Source organism: Protobothrops mucrosquamatus, unplaced genomic scaffold (assembly GCF_001527695.2).
Source record: "Protobothrops mucrosquamatus isolate PMUCROS unplaced genomic scaffold, P.Mucros_1.0 scaffold_203, whole genome shotgun sequence".
NCBI lineage: Eukaryota > Metazoa > Chordata > Lepidosauria > Squamata > Viperidae > Protobothrops > Protobothrops mucrosquamatus.
The window spans coordinates 477,113-495,689 of NW_015386279.1; the positions used below are offsets into that span (position 1 = coordinate 477,113).

The following is an 18,577-nucleotide window of genomic DNA, read 5'->3' on the forward strand; positions in this document are numbered from 1 at the left end:
TTACCGAATTTCCTAAGACACACACATAAATGAAATATTTCCCTTTGGCGTTGTAGCAGTTTCCACATGTCTAAAACAGTGAAAGTATGGAAAATATTCAAGCTGGGGGACTACCTTGGTGTCTAATATAAATGAAATAAGTCTATGTAAGACTTAAATATAGTTACACCTTGAGTTGTTTATAGGAATGTCTACATTGTGAAGGATTATCCAAATTTGTGGGTGTTGCTGCTTCACCATTGCCTACATTAATTTAATGGTTCTTTATTCCATCTCTCCTAATAGAGGGAAAAACAAGAGCAGAAACAAACAAAACTGCATATCAGGAAAAATGTTCAGGTAAGACACATCTATTTCTATCTGACCTGAAATAAAGCTCGTTATGGCAAACTATTTCAATGGAGGCTGAATACTAAGCAGTGATTGAAGCTCTCAAAACTGATCCCATAGAACTGCATCTGAGATCTCTTCCTTAAAAGATCATCGGAGCAAGGATTTTCATTCATGTCAAAGGCAAGACTAGTGTTTAGTTTGAAAGGCACAGCATCCATCTTCCTAACCAAGGAGTTCTCCATCTGTTCCACAGGAATCACCCTTGTGGTTTCTTCTAGGACAAAAATATGTATTCTTCACTGAAGGGTATACTGGTACAGAAAGAGAAGAAATTGAATCTCTCAGCAAGGTGTCTCCATGACTGTCTTCCCCTTTAGCATTGGTCTGAAAAGAATGAAGCATGAAGGAGGGAGGGGCTGGTGCCTTCAGTTGGTGGAGTGCAGCTGCCTTCCTCAGATTGTTCCGATAGTTCCCCGTATTCACTATTATAAAAAGTCTGACCCCGGAGCTCTGATTGATACAATGGCCGACCTCTGCCCCTTGGTTTGGATTGATCCACTGTTGGGTCTGCGTTTGGATTGGATCCTTTACTACTGTTGGAGAAAAAAGGCCAGAAAATTAGTTCCAACAAAGACATATTCTAACTTAAGCTTCCTCAAAAAGCTTCTGAGCAACAGAAAGGTCAAAACAAGAACAAACCATTTTGCAGATGGGTTGGTCTGGAAGATGTATACATTTAGGTAAGAAAAAAAGGAGGTTACATAGTACAAAGGTTATAAAGATCTTCCCAAAGCCATGCCATAACAAGCCAAATCTATACTTGAAAATTTTTCCAGTTACATCAATGTCAGCTACAGCCTTAAGCAATATTCTGACAGCTTTTATGACTACCTTTTCATCATTTTTTTGGGAGGATAACATTTATAGCATTTGTTTAAGTTCCACTCTTCAACAAATCAAAATCATTTCCAAAAACATGCCATAACTTTTATCTCTAACTCCATGTATCCTGCTAGGTCTTCTTGTTTAGCCTTTTTCATTCTTGTTTAGCCTTTTTCATTCATTCTATCGAAATTACTCGGCATTTTCTCTCTTTCTTTTTACTACATCTGTGCAATAATCTTTCCATGTTATACATACCTTTCAACCTTATTTTTTTGTAGTACTAATACTTTTATATGCATGCTTTTTTAGCTGCAACCGGTTTCACCAAATTGCCTTCTGCACACTTCCCATTATCATAACTCCATGCACTTCTGTGGCATTCTGTAATGTAATTCTTTTCAGGATTTTATTTTATGGTTTATGATTTTATTACTGGTTTTATTGTTAGCCACCCAAAGTTATGTTTAAGATGGACAGCCATACAAATCTTTTAAATGAAAAAACAAAAACAAATTTCTGTTCTGGGAAGCTTCCACACCCATGGCCCTAACATCCACTATTCACTGTTGGGAGATTAATGCAGTTTCTGGTATTTTGATATAAGACTCATATCTTCACCTTCCTACAGTCAATCTACTTTCTACTTGTTTAATTTTATTCCTTTTCCCAAGATCCACTCTTGACATTCCAAAAAAAAAAAAAGGCCTATCTACAGTACATTCTTACAAGCTCTTATCAGCCTATTTACATTCTTACCAGCTCTTATCAGCCTGGTATCATTCACTAATTCTCTCAAATTTTCATCATAAACATATTTTGTCAATAAATCAAATCTTAACCTTAGATTTATATTATCTTGCCATCTCTACATATGAACAGACTTATACTTAAGCCACACATTCCAAACAGACTTTTTTCCTAAGCAGATACTCATCAAAGAATCACTATTCTATTCATAAATAGCCCATCAGTTTTTCTGTATCACAATAAATACTGTCTAAACAATTTTAGTAATGCCACAAAGAAGAGGGAGTCAGACTATTCTCCAAAGCGCCTGAAGGCAGGACAAGAAGCAACGGATGAAAACTAATCAAGGAGAGAAGCAACCTAGAACTAAGGAGAAACTTCCTGACAGTTAGAACAATTAACCAGTGGAACAACCTGCCTCCAGAAGCGGTGAATGCGCCAACACTGGAAGTTTTAAAGAAGAAACTGGACAGCCATTTGTCCGAAATGGTATAGGGTTTCCTGCCTGAGCAGGAGGTTGGACTAGATGACCTCTGAGGTCCCTTCCAACTTTATCATTATTATTATTATTATTAAAATCAATGATCTCTTCTTCCCATATCCCATCTCTTATCTATAAATACATCCCAAAAGCCTCATCATTTCAGTCCTGATCAGCAAAAATTCAATAAGTTGGTTGGTAATGAAAAATTATGTAGTTTTACTATGATCAAATAAACGTTATATTGCTTTGTTTTAGTTTTAACAATTTTGATCTGTAATCTCTTCAAATAATATCTTAGAATTTGATTTCTTTCCTTTTTTTCCTTTGTCTCTTCTTATAAAATTCTTCAAAGCATTAACAATTATTATAAATCCAATATAATAAAATTATCAAGGTCACTCTTGGTTTGTTTTTAGTGTATCCCTTTTACTCTAAGTATTAAGACATCAGCCAGTGTAGTTTGTATGTTCAGTGTAGCATCTTTTTCCATATCATTTTAAAATTCTATTTTAAATCAGGTTCAATCTTGTCAGGTTAAACTTGTTTCTCCTTCATACTTTCTTTTAAATAGAGTATTATTCAAAGAAGTAGACACTCTTAAAATTAATTGCTAGATCCATTGTTCAAAAATATCCTTCAAAATATCTAATATTAAAATATTTTGCTTCATTCTGTATCAGTAAGTCAATTTTAATATTAGATATTTTGAAGGATATTTTTGAACAATGGATCCAGAAGTTAATTTTAAGTGTCTGCTTCTTCTCCAATATTTTTTTAATTGTTCTTTTTTATTAGTTTATAATATATAATACAAAAGTACAAAAGAAAATAGTAGGAAAATAGGGGAGGAAAAAAGGAAGTGAAAAGTGTGGGGTAAAGGGAAAAAGAAAAGGCATTGACTCCCGACTCCCTTTGATGCAGTAGAATAAGATAATAACATCAAACTTCAACTTCTTACTTTTACGTAATAATATAAACTAGCCATTTCTACAACAACAAAGTAGAGCCGGTCTACTTGTTGGCTTTTCATTCTACTGCTCTCATCGGCTCTGCTTTTAATGGAGCTCTTCAGTTTGCCATTTTTTCCCCAAGAAATCACATCTTATATGTCTTTATCAACTTCATTCTACAGGATAGACTAGTTTATTCAAATACTTCACTATTTTCTTAGTGCCGTAAATATATAATTTTCTTTCCTTCCTCCCTTCCTCCCTCCCAACTTACAGTTTTTTTCATGTGCCATAGTCATCACCAGATAGACCAGTGGATATTGACTTCCAGCATCCAGCATGGCTTTGATCCAAACCCAGAACAGGATCATTCCATTTAAAAATCATGCCTCTGCTTGTTGTGTAAAATGGCATCGTGTTCTGAGATTAGTTTCTTTCTTTGATTCTCATGTTCCTCCACTTCTAGACCTTTTCTGCTTAAAGCATCAGAACTGACTAGTGGAAAGGAAGTGGGTAAGCGGGAGAAATCAAAAGGATTTTGCACAGCAGTAGGGAATGGCAAAAGCAAAGATGCCTAATTTCATTTCTGCTGAATGAGTTTGTGCAAACTCTTGTCAATTTTTAAATATCCCCTCTGAACTGTGTCCCTCAAACCACAGGCCAGGGAGCTTCTAAGCCCATTCGGTTCATAAATAAGTCAGTGTCTCCATAGTGTTCCATCAGTATTAACCCTGATTTCTTGCCCTTGGATAAGTTTTTTGTATTGATAAAGAGCCTGACTGCAGATGAAATAAAAAGATTTGATCTTTTTTTTTGCCAGGATGAGGTTTTTCTATATTCCTGAGAAAGGAGAGCACTTATCCTGCAAATATATTCTATTATTGTTATTATTGACTTGGTCAAATTAAGCATCTTTAAAATTTATTTCAAAGGAATACTACTTCAATTATTTCTACTGAAAATATTGAGTCCAAAGAATATCTATATGCAGATAATGTAAATATGTGTGCGTGTATTATGTTTGTGTGTGTGTATAAAGTTCTTTCTCTACACACACATATTCTGACTATATGTGCTTTGCAAAACAAAATCACAACTGAAAACAAAACTCTAATATCTCCTAATATAAATAAAATCAACCCCCTCTAATCAAAACAATTCGAGTTTTCAAGGGCCGTGTGAAAGAATGGTGCCTTGGCAGATTACAAGCAGTTCAGGATATGAAAGATTGTTCCACGGGATGGGAACTACCTTGAGAAAGCTCTGCCTTGTGCTGTCACACCCAAGGATTTCAGTGCAGTAGTCATAGCCACTATCTAATCGGTTTGTTATATACATACAACCACACTGCACAAAGTATAGCAAAGGTGCTATTACCCAGGAAAAGTCCATCCTTTTCCCTGCAGTTTTATTCCGAGCACTGAAAACATGTTCCATTTCCCCAGGAATAGCAATGCCATCTGTGTTGCCTTTAAGCAGTATTCACCATGTCTTCGTTTTCTTTGCAGAATTCAAATACTGTAGCTCTTTTCAAAAACCACTCCATTCAATCACAAGTTTGCTTTAAGTGCACCTTTAGCAATGGTGCCACAAGCACCAGTTTTCAGGAGAACATATATTTTGGGTCTCCTAGTCCACTGGCAGAAAGCACCATCGGGCATTTTGGATTACCGAGAAGAGAGAGAAAATCAATTGGGAGAGCAAGATAATGAAGTACCTGAATGCACCTTCTTTTCTGTGTCTGTTTTCTATCCTTTCAAACTCCTCTGACGCCAAAACCATCCCACTGTCTGTCTGATTATCCTGTAAAAAGTAGAAGCAATTGTTAAATGCATACACCACATACAGTATGCAATTATCTGTTTCTTTTTGCACTTTTGCACATCTGCTAATGCAGTTCTCTTTTTTTTTTTTAAAGCATATTAGGGAAATGTTATACACTGGGAAAATCATTGCCAATATATAACTTATCATATTTGTACATATGCAAAGGGCACAGATTTCAATGCAGACTTTATAGATGGAATAATTTTGTTTTTTAAAAAATCAGAAAAAGTGCAGAGCCTCCCAAATCTAGGAGAAAAACCATTTACCCCTAGAGATGCCCACATTGGTCTCTGTATATGTTTCCAAACTGCAGAAATGGCAAAATGACTTGCTATTACTTGGTGGAATAATTGCTGATGGACATTGATGAATACTTGGGAAGAGCAAATGATGAAAAGTGTACTGTAAACTTGTGATGCATGTAGCATCATTTTTTCATCATTGGGGATTGTATCACACACTTAATGCTGATGAACAGGAGCAGAAGCTTAATTCTTCCATTATCTATTGATATTTCCTCCAAATTTATTTTTTGTAAGTATTCTATGAAAGGTGGCAACACATTACAGGGCAGAAATTATAGGCACTGGAAGGAATAAGTACCTTTCATAGCTGTGACTCTACCTTATGAAAATGCCCTATCATTCCTCTATTCACATTGTCTTGGCTAAGCCTGCAGGGGGAAAAAATGTGAACCTTCCCAGGTTTTTTTTTTTAATTCTCTGTCTAAAAGGAACCATTTTTTGCAGCTTTGGGATTACAAATCGGTGAGAAACCTCATTGTCTGAGGGTTTTTTGCAAGTAGGTGAACACACATGCACACATACACATATGCACATGTACACACACACACACACACCCCACATTCATATATAGACATATCCCTGCATATGCATTGTCACTGACAGACAAGACACATCCAAACATTTTGCAATTTCCACCACTCCCAATGCACTTAGATAATTTTGTGGTGCCAGAGGAGCATGTGTAGAATGGAAATGGTGAAGATGGACTCTTGTGCATCATCCTCTGCATGTAGATTATTCTCCCAACCAAATAGCTATCAAATCAGTTTGGTCTAGAACAGAAGTGGGTAAAGTCCACAAGTCATAAAAGGGCCATCATTCCCTACTTCGGGTCTAGAGGTTAAGGCAACAGGCTAGAAAGCGTTAGACCATGATTTCAACTCCCACTTTAGCCATGAAAATTGGCTGGATGACTTGGGCCCAGCCCAACCCACCTCACAGGGTTGTTGTAGTGGGGAAAATAGGAAGAGGAGGAGAGTATGTTGAATATGTTTGCTTCTTGAATTATTTGTAAAAACAATAAATACAGAACGCAAGCAAAAGAACAAACAAATGGAGAAGAGTTATATACGTTTCCATCCCCATTTTCAACTGTGCTGTCTACTGAGGGAAGAGACTACTGGGATAACGTTACCATGCTACTCACAAACCAGAAAGGCATCCTGGAAGATGTGGGTCCTGAAATCATATGTTCCACGCTTTCTGACCAAAAGTTAACTTTTTTAAAATCCCAAAAGTGCAATTGTGTCTAGTTGAATATAATGAGCCTGGTTAATGCATCTCTTCTTTATTTAGAAAGCGTCTTGGCTACCCAGACAAGCTAGTTGCAATTTATTTGAATATTGCCTTATGGCAGAAAATGAAACGTGCACATATATCATTTGAATAAATCTTTAGACTGCTGTACAAATATCTGTCACAGCAGATGGCAGCACCTAACTGATCTTGACTGATTTAGAGAAAGCTAAGCAGAGTTTGATCTTGGTTGTATTAGGATGGGATATCCCAGGAGTAAATTGGGAAGTTGAAACATCAAGGCCAGGAAGAATGCAATAGCAAGCTAATTTATTTATTGATTTGATTTGTATAGCTGCCCATTTCACATATGTGACTGCATAAAATAGATAAATAAAATTCATAATGTAAAATTAAAACATATAGCAACTGAGCTTCATAAAATAATTGTCAACAAATCCAGGAAACGGGGATCTATCACAATTCAGTTTTTAGGGCCTTGTGAAAGTCCAACGTGGTGGTGGTGGTGGTGGAGTAACATAATCTCAGGTGTAATAAGGTATCACAGGCAGGACCACGGCAGAAAAGGACATCCTCTGAAACGCTACCAACTGACATTCCATTGTTGATGGCACGTGGAGCATGCCTCATCTATTGGACCAGATGGGATGGGTAGAAACAGTTGGGGAAGAGATGGTTCCATAAGTATCTGAGCCTAAAGCCATCAAGGATATTGTTTTATATTGTTGAATATTTCTATGTAGTCAAAAGGAGTCACTCAATTTGAAGACATCTTTACTTTTGCAGAAAAATAAGTACAAACTAAATGGCTCTTGCATTTCCTTTTCTTACTTTTAAAACTATCTACTCACCGGATGTGCTTTGTACATAGTTTGTGTCATAGGAAATTCTTCAAAAGTCTTTAATCTGGATGGACATCTTATTTGATTCCCGCCAGTCAAACAGCCAGGGAAAGACACACAATTATAATATCTAGGAGAGGAAAATCAGAAAAAGATTTAGAGTTCAGCTATGGTAGCCTTCATTTTATGTTCTTTCTTTGAATCGAACAGTTAATTACAGATACTAACTCTGCAGCAAATTATCAGCTTGGGCTGAAAGAATTCTTTCTTCAGGTTACAAGATGTTGATGTACATCACATAATTATGTTTGCAGCAACCCCCTTTTTATGAAGTATACAATCTTAATGTGCTTAGGATCAAGAAAGGAAGATCAGCATGGAAGAATCAGTGTTTAAACTTCCCAGCTTACCAGGAGAAGAGCAAAACATTTTGAGCAGAAAAATGAATGGCAGAGAAGTTTTAAAACCTCCCTCCTCCCCTAGCTACTCTTCCATTTTGATTGTAGCCTCCAAGGCTGCTTTTCATTTTAAAATATAGGAATATATGAATTAGTATGCCAACTCGTACTATTTGTCCATCTAATACTGAATTATCTATATGTAATTGTACAGATAAAAGATATTTCAGTCAATTGCCATCTATTATTGGATAGAGATGCCAAGGATTTTATGTCATACTTTTGGCATGCAAAGGATTATTTTACTTGTCATGATCCCCTTCCTTATATTAGGACACTTTCATACATCTTTTCAGCACCTCAGCTGTCTCTTGTTAATCTAACTAACAGCACAGAAAATTAATCTCTTGGCATTGGGAACATATAATCCTTTGATTGGAAATAGTGAATTTCTTTTTCTGGGTCATGATTCTTGTCACTTTGTACTTTCAGTTGGCAATTTCCTTCTTAGTGCTTGAGGTAGCCATCTTTACTAATACAGGGAAAATATTCACTGTCCCACAGGAAGTAGGACATGATAACTGTTGACTTGTTACGAAAGCACCCCTCTACATATACATAACCCAAGTAATTGTGGGGTGGATTTTAAATAAACAAAATTAAGAAGTGTCCTTGGAAATGTTTTAGATGTGATTGGTAGTAGTGAGGAAAGTTTTAATGGTATGAGAGAGACACATGATCCTTCTAAAATCTTTGTTCAAATGTTGGCTGACTTTTGGCTACTTCTGATTTCTGTCATGTTTTTCAAAAACCAGTACCAATTTACTTACCTTGCTGCTACATTGTGACAGTGTATTTTCATGTCAAATTCTTCTTCATCAGAATTCTGCTGGATGGAGGAAGCCACCTGGGAGAAGCCATCATCTTCAGAACTCTGAGAGTCATTTAATGGGATATAGTCTTTCCCCTCCTAATAGAATCCAGATAAATGTTTATGAGCAATGAGGATAGAAGATTTTACAAACAGAAAGCACAATAATGGATATAAATACAATTTTGGTGTCCTCTTTGTATCTTTAATAAGACATAGTTGAAGAACTTCTAAAGAAGGAAAGAGTTGCTTATGCTTCTGTGAAATATAACAGACAGAAGAATTTTCTGAGGAAAGTAAGTTAAACAATAATTTATCTCAGAAAAATGATAAAACACATTAGCTTTTAAAATTTAACTATTTGCATAATTTGTTATCAATTCCTTGGAATTTCATTTCTAGGAGGGGCCATAATATAAAATACCTAAAAAAGCAAGACTAGAACATATAATGTATATCAATTTCTAGTTTTAAGCTTTGTAACATTTGAAACTAAGGCATTCCATCCTAACATTTTATTAACTGCTGATGGAACAACTAAAATTGTTGATAATGATTTTAGTTGACAGATCGAAAATAATTTTGCAAGAATTTATTCATGAGGACCAATGTGGTTTTTTTACTTAAAAGACAGTTAAAGGATAAAGTAAGAACTGTACTGGATATTTTGGAATATTTGGAACAAGATACCAAAAACATGCTGCACTGATCTTTTTAGATGCAGAGAAGGCTTAGGATAATTTGAACTGGGCTTTTTGTTTACTTATTTTTTTAAAAAAATATGAATTTTGGAGAGAATTTTACAGAACGAATGAAATTGATTTACATTTCATGGACAGCACAATACAGATTTAACCTGCCTTAAGTTGATTTAACCTGTTATTTTTATTTCAGACAGTATCTGTTTTGACAACTGATGTTTCATTTAAACAATGGCAGAAGTACGTATCTAAAATTGTATGGCAGTAGGGACCCCCCCCCCCAAATAAGGTATTTCAAGGTGGAAAGGAAATAGGAGGATTGGGTCTACCAGATTTAAAATTATAGAGTCAAATTGTGCTGCTGAGAAATAGTAGCTATTGAAGTTAGGAGCTGAGTTTTGGGTGGAATGGATAACTATGAAATGACAAAGCTAAGGATAATGTAGATTTTAAGAATTATTACGTTACATATGCCATTTTGAGAAAACGGAATAAATACAAATTTAGGTTGTGCTCCAAAATATCTTTGTAACTCTCAATACAAAAAGCATTTTGTAATCAAGAAACTATAAAAAACATAAATGTTTAACTCACTGTAATACCGGTATTTTAGAATTTTCTCAAGGGGAATGTAAAATAAAATCAAGAGAAGAGTTTATAATGAAAAAACGTATTTGTCAATAGTTTTCCTATGTACAGATATCAAAAAGGTTTAAAGTGAATAAAAGATTTTATAGTTTTGAACAATAGAAGCTGGAGTTTGAAACAGAAATTAGGTACTAATGAAGAATATGTTATTGCTAAAATGTACAAACTTTTGCCGAAAGACAGAACACGTGAAAGGAAGTATGATAAAATTTATAAATAATTTTTTTGATTATAATATTCAAATGGACCAATGTGAAATATGTGGTTGAAAGGATTGAAATTCATAGTGTGTTTTAGTCTTAAAGAGAATTTGTATAAAATGAGGCATCATTGATAGTTTTCACCAGAGAATTTTTTTAGAATGTGCAAAGATACTCAAATTTATCTTGGAAATGTGAGCAACATGCAAGGAAATTTTATTATGTCGGTTGGATATATAAAAAAGTCCCCCCCCCCCCAAAATGATACAAATGCATACACTCAGTGCTTTTTTTCTAAAAGAAAAAGATGCCAGAACTCACACACGTCATACAATCCGCCTTGCCTACCCTACAAGGTTCCATCCAAAAAAGGTGCTGGAACTCCGTTCTGGGCGTTCTATGAGAAAAAAAGCCCTGCGTACACTAATTCAGAAGATTTTAAAGACTAATATACAATTAAAACCAGTGGCTTTTCTTTTGGGACTCATAGAAGACAGCTAGAAAAAAAGACACAGAACTAGGCTTTTATATATGACAACTTCAGTGAGATTATTATATGCTCAAAAGTGGAAAGCCTCAGTATACCAACAACAAAAGAATGATTGGTGAAGATGATGGAATTTGCAGAGATGGCTAAATCAACCTCATTGATTAAAGAAAAGACAACATACACATTTATGACTGATTGGAAGCCCCTTATAGATTATTGTATGAAACAGAAAATATGACTTGTAATTTTGATGATTAGAAAAAAGTTTAGATAATAGAAAAAAGTGAGGTTTTTTTTATAACCATAGAGTAAGAGATAATTTTGTAATCATACTTGTATTTGCTGCAAAGAAAATCAGAAGCTTCTTTCTATTTCATTTTACCTTTTCTTTTTGAGTGTTTGTCTTTCTCTTTTCTTCTTTGTTTTCTTTATTCTTTATTATATTACTTTTTGTTAGCTTTTATTTTCGCTTTAAAACGTTTAATAAAATTTATATAAAATATCATCTATCAGTTGGGAAGGCTGGTAAAATCACAATAGAGAGAGAAAGCATGTAAATTCTTTTGTGATATAAATAAGCCACCCAGTTTGATGACATATAGCATCTGGGGTGGGATGGGAACATGGGGAGAATATCAAAAACAGGGTCACAAAATCTGTGACTTGTAAGTCCAGGGGGTTATCACTAAAAAACATACTGCACGATCCGATGCAAATAAATAATGTGAGTACATAAAGAGGGGAGTGGGGAAAAAACCCCTACAAATAGTAGGCAGTCTTTTAAAACCATTTCCAAATCGCAGTATCCATGTAAGTAGCTCAGCCAGAATGTAAATACGGTAGATTAAAATAATAAAATTATAAATTATACAATTGAACCTATTCAGAAATCTTGTCATCCATGGATCCATGGATAGGAATCTAGAATACTTTAACAATATCAAAAATAATACTAATAACTTGGATTGGTTTATAAAAACAGAAAACTGTCTAGAAAGTTTCAGAGGCTTCAAAATAGCATTACTGTAGCATTATTCAACATTTCTGATGCCAAATACAGCCTAATGCAATTCTTATCCTCTGTCTGCTTCCAGTTGCATGTTTTGCAGTATATAATAAACTACTATAATCCAAAACTAAATATTGAGCGTAGCCAAGATATAGTTAGTGCATTTCTGGTCATGATATTCTTGCACACAATTTACTAATACAAGGTCTAATTGTTTTCTGACTTTCTTAGCATGGAAGGAATCAACCTAGTAATACCACAAGTTAATTTTTCACTTTGTGCTTGCCTACTTTGCACAAATCATTTTAAAATATATGTATTTTAAATACATATACTGTATATGTATCAATGTAAAGTACGTATTTCTACCTCAGGTCTGCCTATGGCACACAGCAGTCTAGACTGAATAGGATATTTGTGGGATATGATAAGCTGCATTTGTTAAAAGGGTCAGAGCAAAGAAGGTTCTATACCAGAATGGCTGGAGCAGGGGTAGACAACCTTGGCTCTTTTATGACTCGTGGACTTCAACTCCCAGAATTCCTGAGCCAGCACAGCTGGCTCAGGAATTCTGGGAGTTGAAATCCACGAGTCATAAAAGAGCCAAGGTTGACTACCCCTGGGCTGGAGCATAAAGTGGTTTCTTCCAAATTGATGATTTTGCATAGGTTGAAGCAATATATTAAACAGTTTTTGCTTCTAGCTTTTTTTTAATATAAGGACTATGAAAACATTACGTGTCTGTCCAATGACATTTAATTGAGCACTATAACATTGCATTGAAAGATATGCTACATATTATGTAAAGACATAGAGTCGCTTGAACATGGTAGGTCTCTAAATATGATAAATAAAAATAAAATGTGTGTCATTCTCACAAACTAATAACCAGCATAAATGCCAGATCACACTAGATATGTATGTTTACTCAGTAATAATAACATCTGCCTGCAAGCAAGAACAGGCAAGACCAAAAAATAGGAAAAGTAATAGAAAATGAAGACGCTGAAGAGCTCTTGAGACTTTAGAATTCAAGTAGATAGGCACCTGCGATATAATATCCCAGACTTAATTGTTGATAAGAAAGATTTAAAAAAACTCTTGATAGTGGATGGGGCAGTACTTGGAACTGCAGAATGGAAGAAAAAGAACTGGAGAAAATTAACAAAATATAAAGACCTGCAAATAGAAACAGAATGATTGTGGCAAAAGAAAACAAAGGTAGTGCCAATAGTAATAGGTGCCTCGGGTGCAATCCCAAAACAACTGGAGCACCACTTGAATACCATCAGCATTGATAAAATACCACAAGTCAATTGCAAAAGGCAGAATTACTTGGAACAACTTACATCCTGCAATGACACCTTTGATACCATTAAACATCAACATAGGATCATCCCAGGTCCCTGAGAAGGACTTAATAGATGGAGAAAAATGCCAAATTCATTCTGAACATCTGGCTGACTGTGCGACAAAACCATAATAATAAACTCTTTCCAGATATTGCTGACTACTTCAGCTTGCCTTTGTGTTCTGATAATAATTGGAAACTGACCTGCTGAACATTCTCTTGAAGAAGATCTCCCAGGATCTCAACCAAATCAGAGAATGTTGGCCTTTCTTTGGGATCTCCATACCAACAATTCAGCATTATTCTGTAACTGCAAAGAATCAATTTTTGCATAGGGTTAATGAGGTACAGATGAAATGGAAAAGCTCTGTAAAGGAAAAACCCAACTTTAAGCTGGATGCTATACTTGAGACCATTTGTGTTACTACAAAAGAGACGTAAGCAGTTAGACTATAATTCACCTCAGTCTCCCATACAAGAAGCTCTGAAACCTCCTGCAGATCTATAATTTGTTGATTTAGTATCTTCATTGTTGGCTATATATTGAAGTACTTTGACTCACATTTCTGCAGTAGCATATTCTGGAGCTCTCATCCTGGTGCCATCTTTTAGTCTTTGGCAAAATTCCTCATTGATTTGTACTCCAGGGTAAGGGGAGGCTCCTGATGAAGATGCAGTGGTATAAAGAGAAAGAGGAAGAAAAAAAATAATAGATGGATTCTTGCAGCTGTACCTATCTACTCTTTTGATACAATGCAGTACAGTAAAATACAGGCATTTTTTAAATTAGTTCTGTAATGGAACTTATTTCACAATGATCGTTTTGCAGCTACTCAGAAGCCATTAAACAAGCTGAAACATCCTCTATGAAAAGAGTCAGAATCACAAGATTTGTTTGCGGTTGTTCAATAACTACTCAAGACATTTTCAAGCCTTAATTTCTAAAATTGGCATGATATGGGAACGTTACAAACATTCTCAGAATTAAAAGTAAAGTGCACTTCAAACTAAGTTTGACTCCTAATGACTTTATGGATTATCCATGTAATTTCCTTAGCAAGAAGATAAAAATGGCTGTCCCTGTCTTCCACGATGTTTTTTAATTTCAAAATCTAGCTTATAGTGCTGGGTACCTCTTGCTGGTCTCTCATCCAAACACTGACTCTGCTTAGATTTTTGAGATCAGTTAAAATCAGGTTGCCATTTTAATTATAGCTGGACCATTATTAAAACCTGGCTTATTATTTTTGAGATTGCAGATCATTGACATATGCACCATCCAGTCATATTTGCAGTTATGAAGCAAGTAAACTGGCAGATGATTTTTGCAATTGATCACTTAACTGTGGGAAATACAGGTGGTGGAAACCCCCCCCCCCAAATATGGGGAGTCTTGCAGTCTACTTTTAGAACTATATGCTCATAAAAACCATAGCTAATACCACGAAGAGTCCAAATATTTAATACTTACCTAAAGAGAAGATCTCCCACAAGAGGACTCCAAAGGACCAGACGTCACTCTGAGTAGTGTAAACTTTGTCAAAGATGCTTTCTGGAGCCATCCACTTGAGTGGAAGACGGGCCTACAGGACAGCGATAGCAAGGTACGTTATATGCTACAGTGCAAGAAAAACAATATATTTTTTTAAAAAAAACACAGGAAAGTCTCCAGAGATTCTATAATAGTGTTTGAAGATGGACAGAAAATATGATAAATAAGACATTTTCATTTTCAAATAACAGGAAGTTGCAATCTGGTATAATCTGATCTGCCTAGATACTATAGCTGCATTTGCTGTGAGTTCCAGAACAAGGAAAATTTGGCTCACATTTAAATTCAAACAGTACCGATTACAAAACAAAAATTAAAAAACCCAGAAGTATTTCAAGATGACGTTTAAATGTTATTTACTTGTTCCCTCCAAGCAGTTTTGTAAACTATGAGTTTGCAAGAAAAAAAGTCATACTTCTACTTTGTAAGTTTTTTTAAAAAGTTGTATCAAGAGGTCTTTATTGACAAATGGAGACCATGCTTGACTCCCAGATTGCATTCAAGCCCTGCTAAAGGCTATGGAGTCTATTAGTGGTGGGAAGCAAGTGGCTTCCAGTTGATGTTGACTTCCAATTCACATCAGCCCCAAACTGATGTGAATTGACAATGGCCAGGAATTGTGGGACGGCAGCTCAGAAATACCCATGAGGGCTACAGATTCTTCCAAGCAGGCATATATTTTCCATCTTGTACACTGAATCAAATACTTAGTTTATATCAAGAAGTTACACTAGATCAGGGGTCTTCAACGCTGGCTAAGGAATTCTGGGAGTTGAAGTCCACAAGTCATAAAAGGGCCAAGTTTGAAGACCCCTGCACTAGATAAAACATTTGTCTGCCTCATTCCTTTAGGTATCGTTCTTGGGACAAACATTTCCTCTGCATTGGGATGCCCAAAGGTCATGGTAAATAAAATAAATCCAACATCCATAGAGGCAATATCTTCATTGGTCTAATTAACTATCTACACAATAGTACTCATTCCACTATAAATTTTGGATTTTTCCCCTCTTGTGTTTAACACAGCTATATTGATTTTCATACAATAACACTGAAAGATACTGACTAGCAACTAACTTCTGAAACCAGTTCCTTTTTATCCCAAGTACAACCCAGAACTCACACTGCCCTTCCTGACATAGTCAGGGTCCTTGTAGATATCTCGAGCCAGACCAAAGTCACAAATCTTCACCACATTGTTCTCTGACAACAAGATGTTCCGAGCTGCTAAGTCTCTATGGATACACTACAGGAAAACGGAAAAGGGAGCAGGGAGAAATCCAAAATAAATTAAATTTTAATACAAAAGGAAAAGGACAGAAAAACTGAAAAAAGGAAAACATTTAAATCTCTTTCAGGTCTCTACTCTCAATGAAATATACTAGTAAAAGAAGAAGTAATCATTTCCAGGAAGTACTGAACATCTTATGTTCTCTTTCATTTATTTGCAAAACCATAGATATGATTGTAAGAAAAAAAGTAAGAAATGCTGTTCTGGATCAGATCAAAGGCAATCTGGTCCAGTATCTTGCATCTCAGGGTAGAATGGCAGGTGCTTCCAGAACTGCATAATCAAACATAAGTAAGCCTTGCTCTTAATAGCTTTACGCTGTCTCTGCCCGACTGAGCAACTGAAACGAAGTGGCACAGGTGGGACTTATAATACAACTGCAGCATGAAGTACTCCTGTTCAAGGGTGTAGCAGCCAGCCAGCCAGCTGTGCATTTCAAGGATGCTGCGTTTCCCACTGCTACTTATACATTCTAGAAAACAGCTGGACAAGTGATAAAAAGTGCCCAACTGACTATTTCTATGGGAGAGCAGTGTTGGCTGCTCCTTGCTTTAGGCATCAATGCTCCACCATGTGAACCAACAGACTCACAGAAAAATGTCCTGAAACCTCACATGGATGGGTTTCATTGGTCAAGCTGTCTGGTGAGTAGTCATGTCTAAAAATGTATTTCCCAACTGAAAGTTAGTTCAGAAGGGGGAGCAATGTTGACTGCAATTTACTGGTCAGGTTCTCTCACTTCATTTTGTGTATCCTGACTGGCTCAAGGTTGACACCATCCTCCTAAGGTCAGTAAAATGAGAAGATTGTTAGGGGCAATATGCTGATGTGGTAAACCGCTCAGTCTGTAAAGCAATGTGGTACAGTATATAAGTCTAAATGCTATTGCTATTGCTATCAGGCCCTACATGTGATCTGTACAGTTGGTGAGAAAACAGTGTCTCTCCTTTATTGGATAACTCCTACCCAATCTATAAATCAGTATTGGTTGAACAGATGGTTCAACCCATAGTCAGGCCTTTTGTCAAAATCCGCATCCTACTTTTGCTTCATTCCTGCTCTCACACCATAAGAAAAACAGATTTTCTTCCACAGACAGTGGAATCCTCTGCTTTCCCTATCTTTTTCCATAGCTTCTCTATATTTGTTTTCATCCTGCATCATTCTGTGGATTATTGATATTTCTCCCCAATCATAATTACTAAGAGAAGAAACATATTGAGATGGATGGATGGGCAGACAGACAGATAGATCACTTACCTTTCTAGAGGCTAGAAACTCCATTCCACGAGCAACCTGAAAGCTGTAGCAGATCAGATCTTCCATTGTCAGAGGGCTTTGCCATAAATCATCCACTGTATAAAAGTGCAAGTAAGAAGGTTACATTCTGTAGGTTGGCAATGGAAAAGAAAAGGTTGCTTTCCCCAGGCAACAGGATATATACCAGTGATGGCGAACCTTTTAGAGACTGAGTGCCCAAACGCATGGGTGCTGGGATGCATTTGGCCACATGGGACCTCGGCAAGTTAGCGGGCGGCTGGTTGAAGAAGATGGTTGCCATTTCCAGGGCATGCCCACAGAGAGGGCTCTGAGTGCCGCCTCTGGCACGTGTGCCATAGGTTCGCCACCACTGATATATACTGTACCACTGCATTTGGAGGAGTTGGGGGGATGCCTCAGAGAAATCTTGCTAAGTAGAAAAAGATAGTGGAATAACTGGGATCAATGACTATTGTCCAGGACAAAGTTATTGTTGATTATTTGTTAGTTAAAACAAACTAGGTGGCTGACAACCAAAGAACAAAAGCATCCTGTCATACAGCATCACAAAGAAGGCGGTGCAGAGAGTGGTGAGGAGTTATTAGATATCTATCCATTAATTTAAGTAGATCTTTTATCTGCCAGGACTCAACAGTTTAATTATGAGAGATTTAACAGCAAATAAATATGAGTTCTGTCAAAGAAATTGAAACTGAATTCAGTATGTCTTTTGGGGAGGTTTTCTGCACCTGTTTCCTGATTGAAGAAAGAAATGCAGGAGCAGTCAGATAACAAAATTGCTCACCTGCAGGAAAACTGTGTGTTTCTTTTTGCCCAGGTGATGCAAATGATGAAGCCATGGCATGATACTGATCTTTTATAGAATCATATATCTTTGCCATGTGTCCTTAGCTAAAATGGTAAATATTTCTGGAAAGTTTTTTATATTCATGAAGTAACAGATACTGTTTTGATAAAAGGGAACTGTCTCATACAAAATATCTGGGTCTCTAAGAAAGAACTGGGAGGGGCAAAATGTTGAATTCCTATGTTTGAAACAATATGAAAGCAAATATATTTTTATGACTGCAATCCAGCTTCTTATTTAATGAGTATGTTAGCATAATGATTATAATTACTATTCATATTGGTGAAATTTCTCAAAGATATATTTGA

At 36.0% G+C, this 18,577-nt stretch overlaps 1 protein-coding gene across 1 annotated transcript in view; it reads right to left on the reverse strand.

Moving 5' to 3' along the window:
- Positions 1–518: 518 nt before the first annotated feature.
- The window catches only part of FLT4 (fms related tyrosine kinase 4), a 36,418-nt gene continuing 18,359 nt past the window's right edge, over positions 519–18,577 (reverse strand). The window contains exons 12-20 of the mRNA XM_015825872.1: positions 17,402–17,496; positions 15,974–16,096; positions 14,770–14,881; positions 13,861–13,960; positions 13,503–13,608; positions 8,859–8,998; positions 7,640–7,760; positions 5,117–5,202; positions 519–926 (exon numbers count right to left, since the gene is read on the reverse strand). Of these exons, the coding sequence (XP_015681358.1) occupies positions 707–926; positions 5,117–5,202; positions 7,640–7,760; positions 8,859–8,998; positions 13,503–13,608; positions 13,861–13,960; positions 14,770–14,881; positions 15,974–16,096; positions 17,402–17,496 (1,103 nt within the window). The 3' untranslated portion in view covers positions 519–706. The remainder of the gene's footprint in view (positions 927–5,116; positions 5,203–7,639; positions 7,761–8,858; positions 8,999–13,502; positions 13,609–13,860; positions 13,961–14,769; positions 14,882–15,973; positions 16,097–17,401; positions 17,497–18,577) is intronic.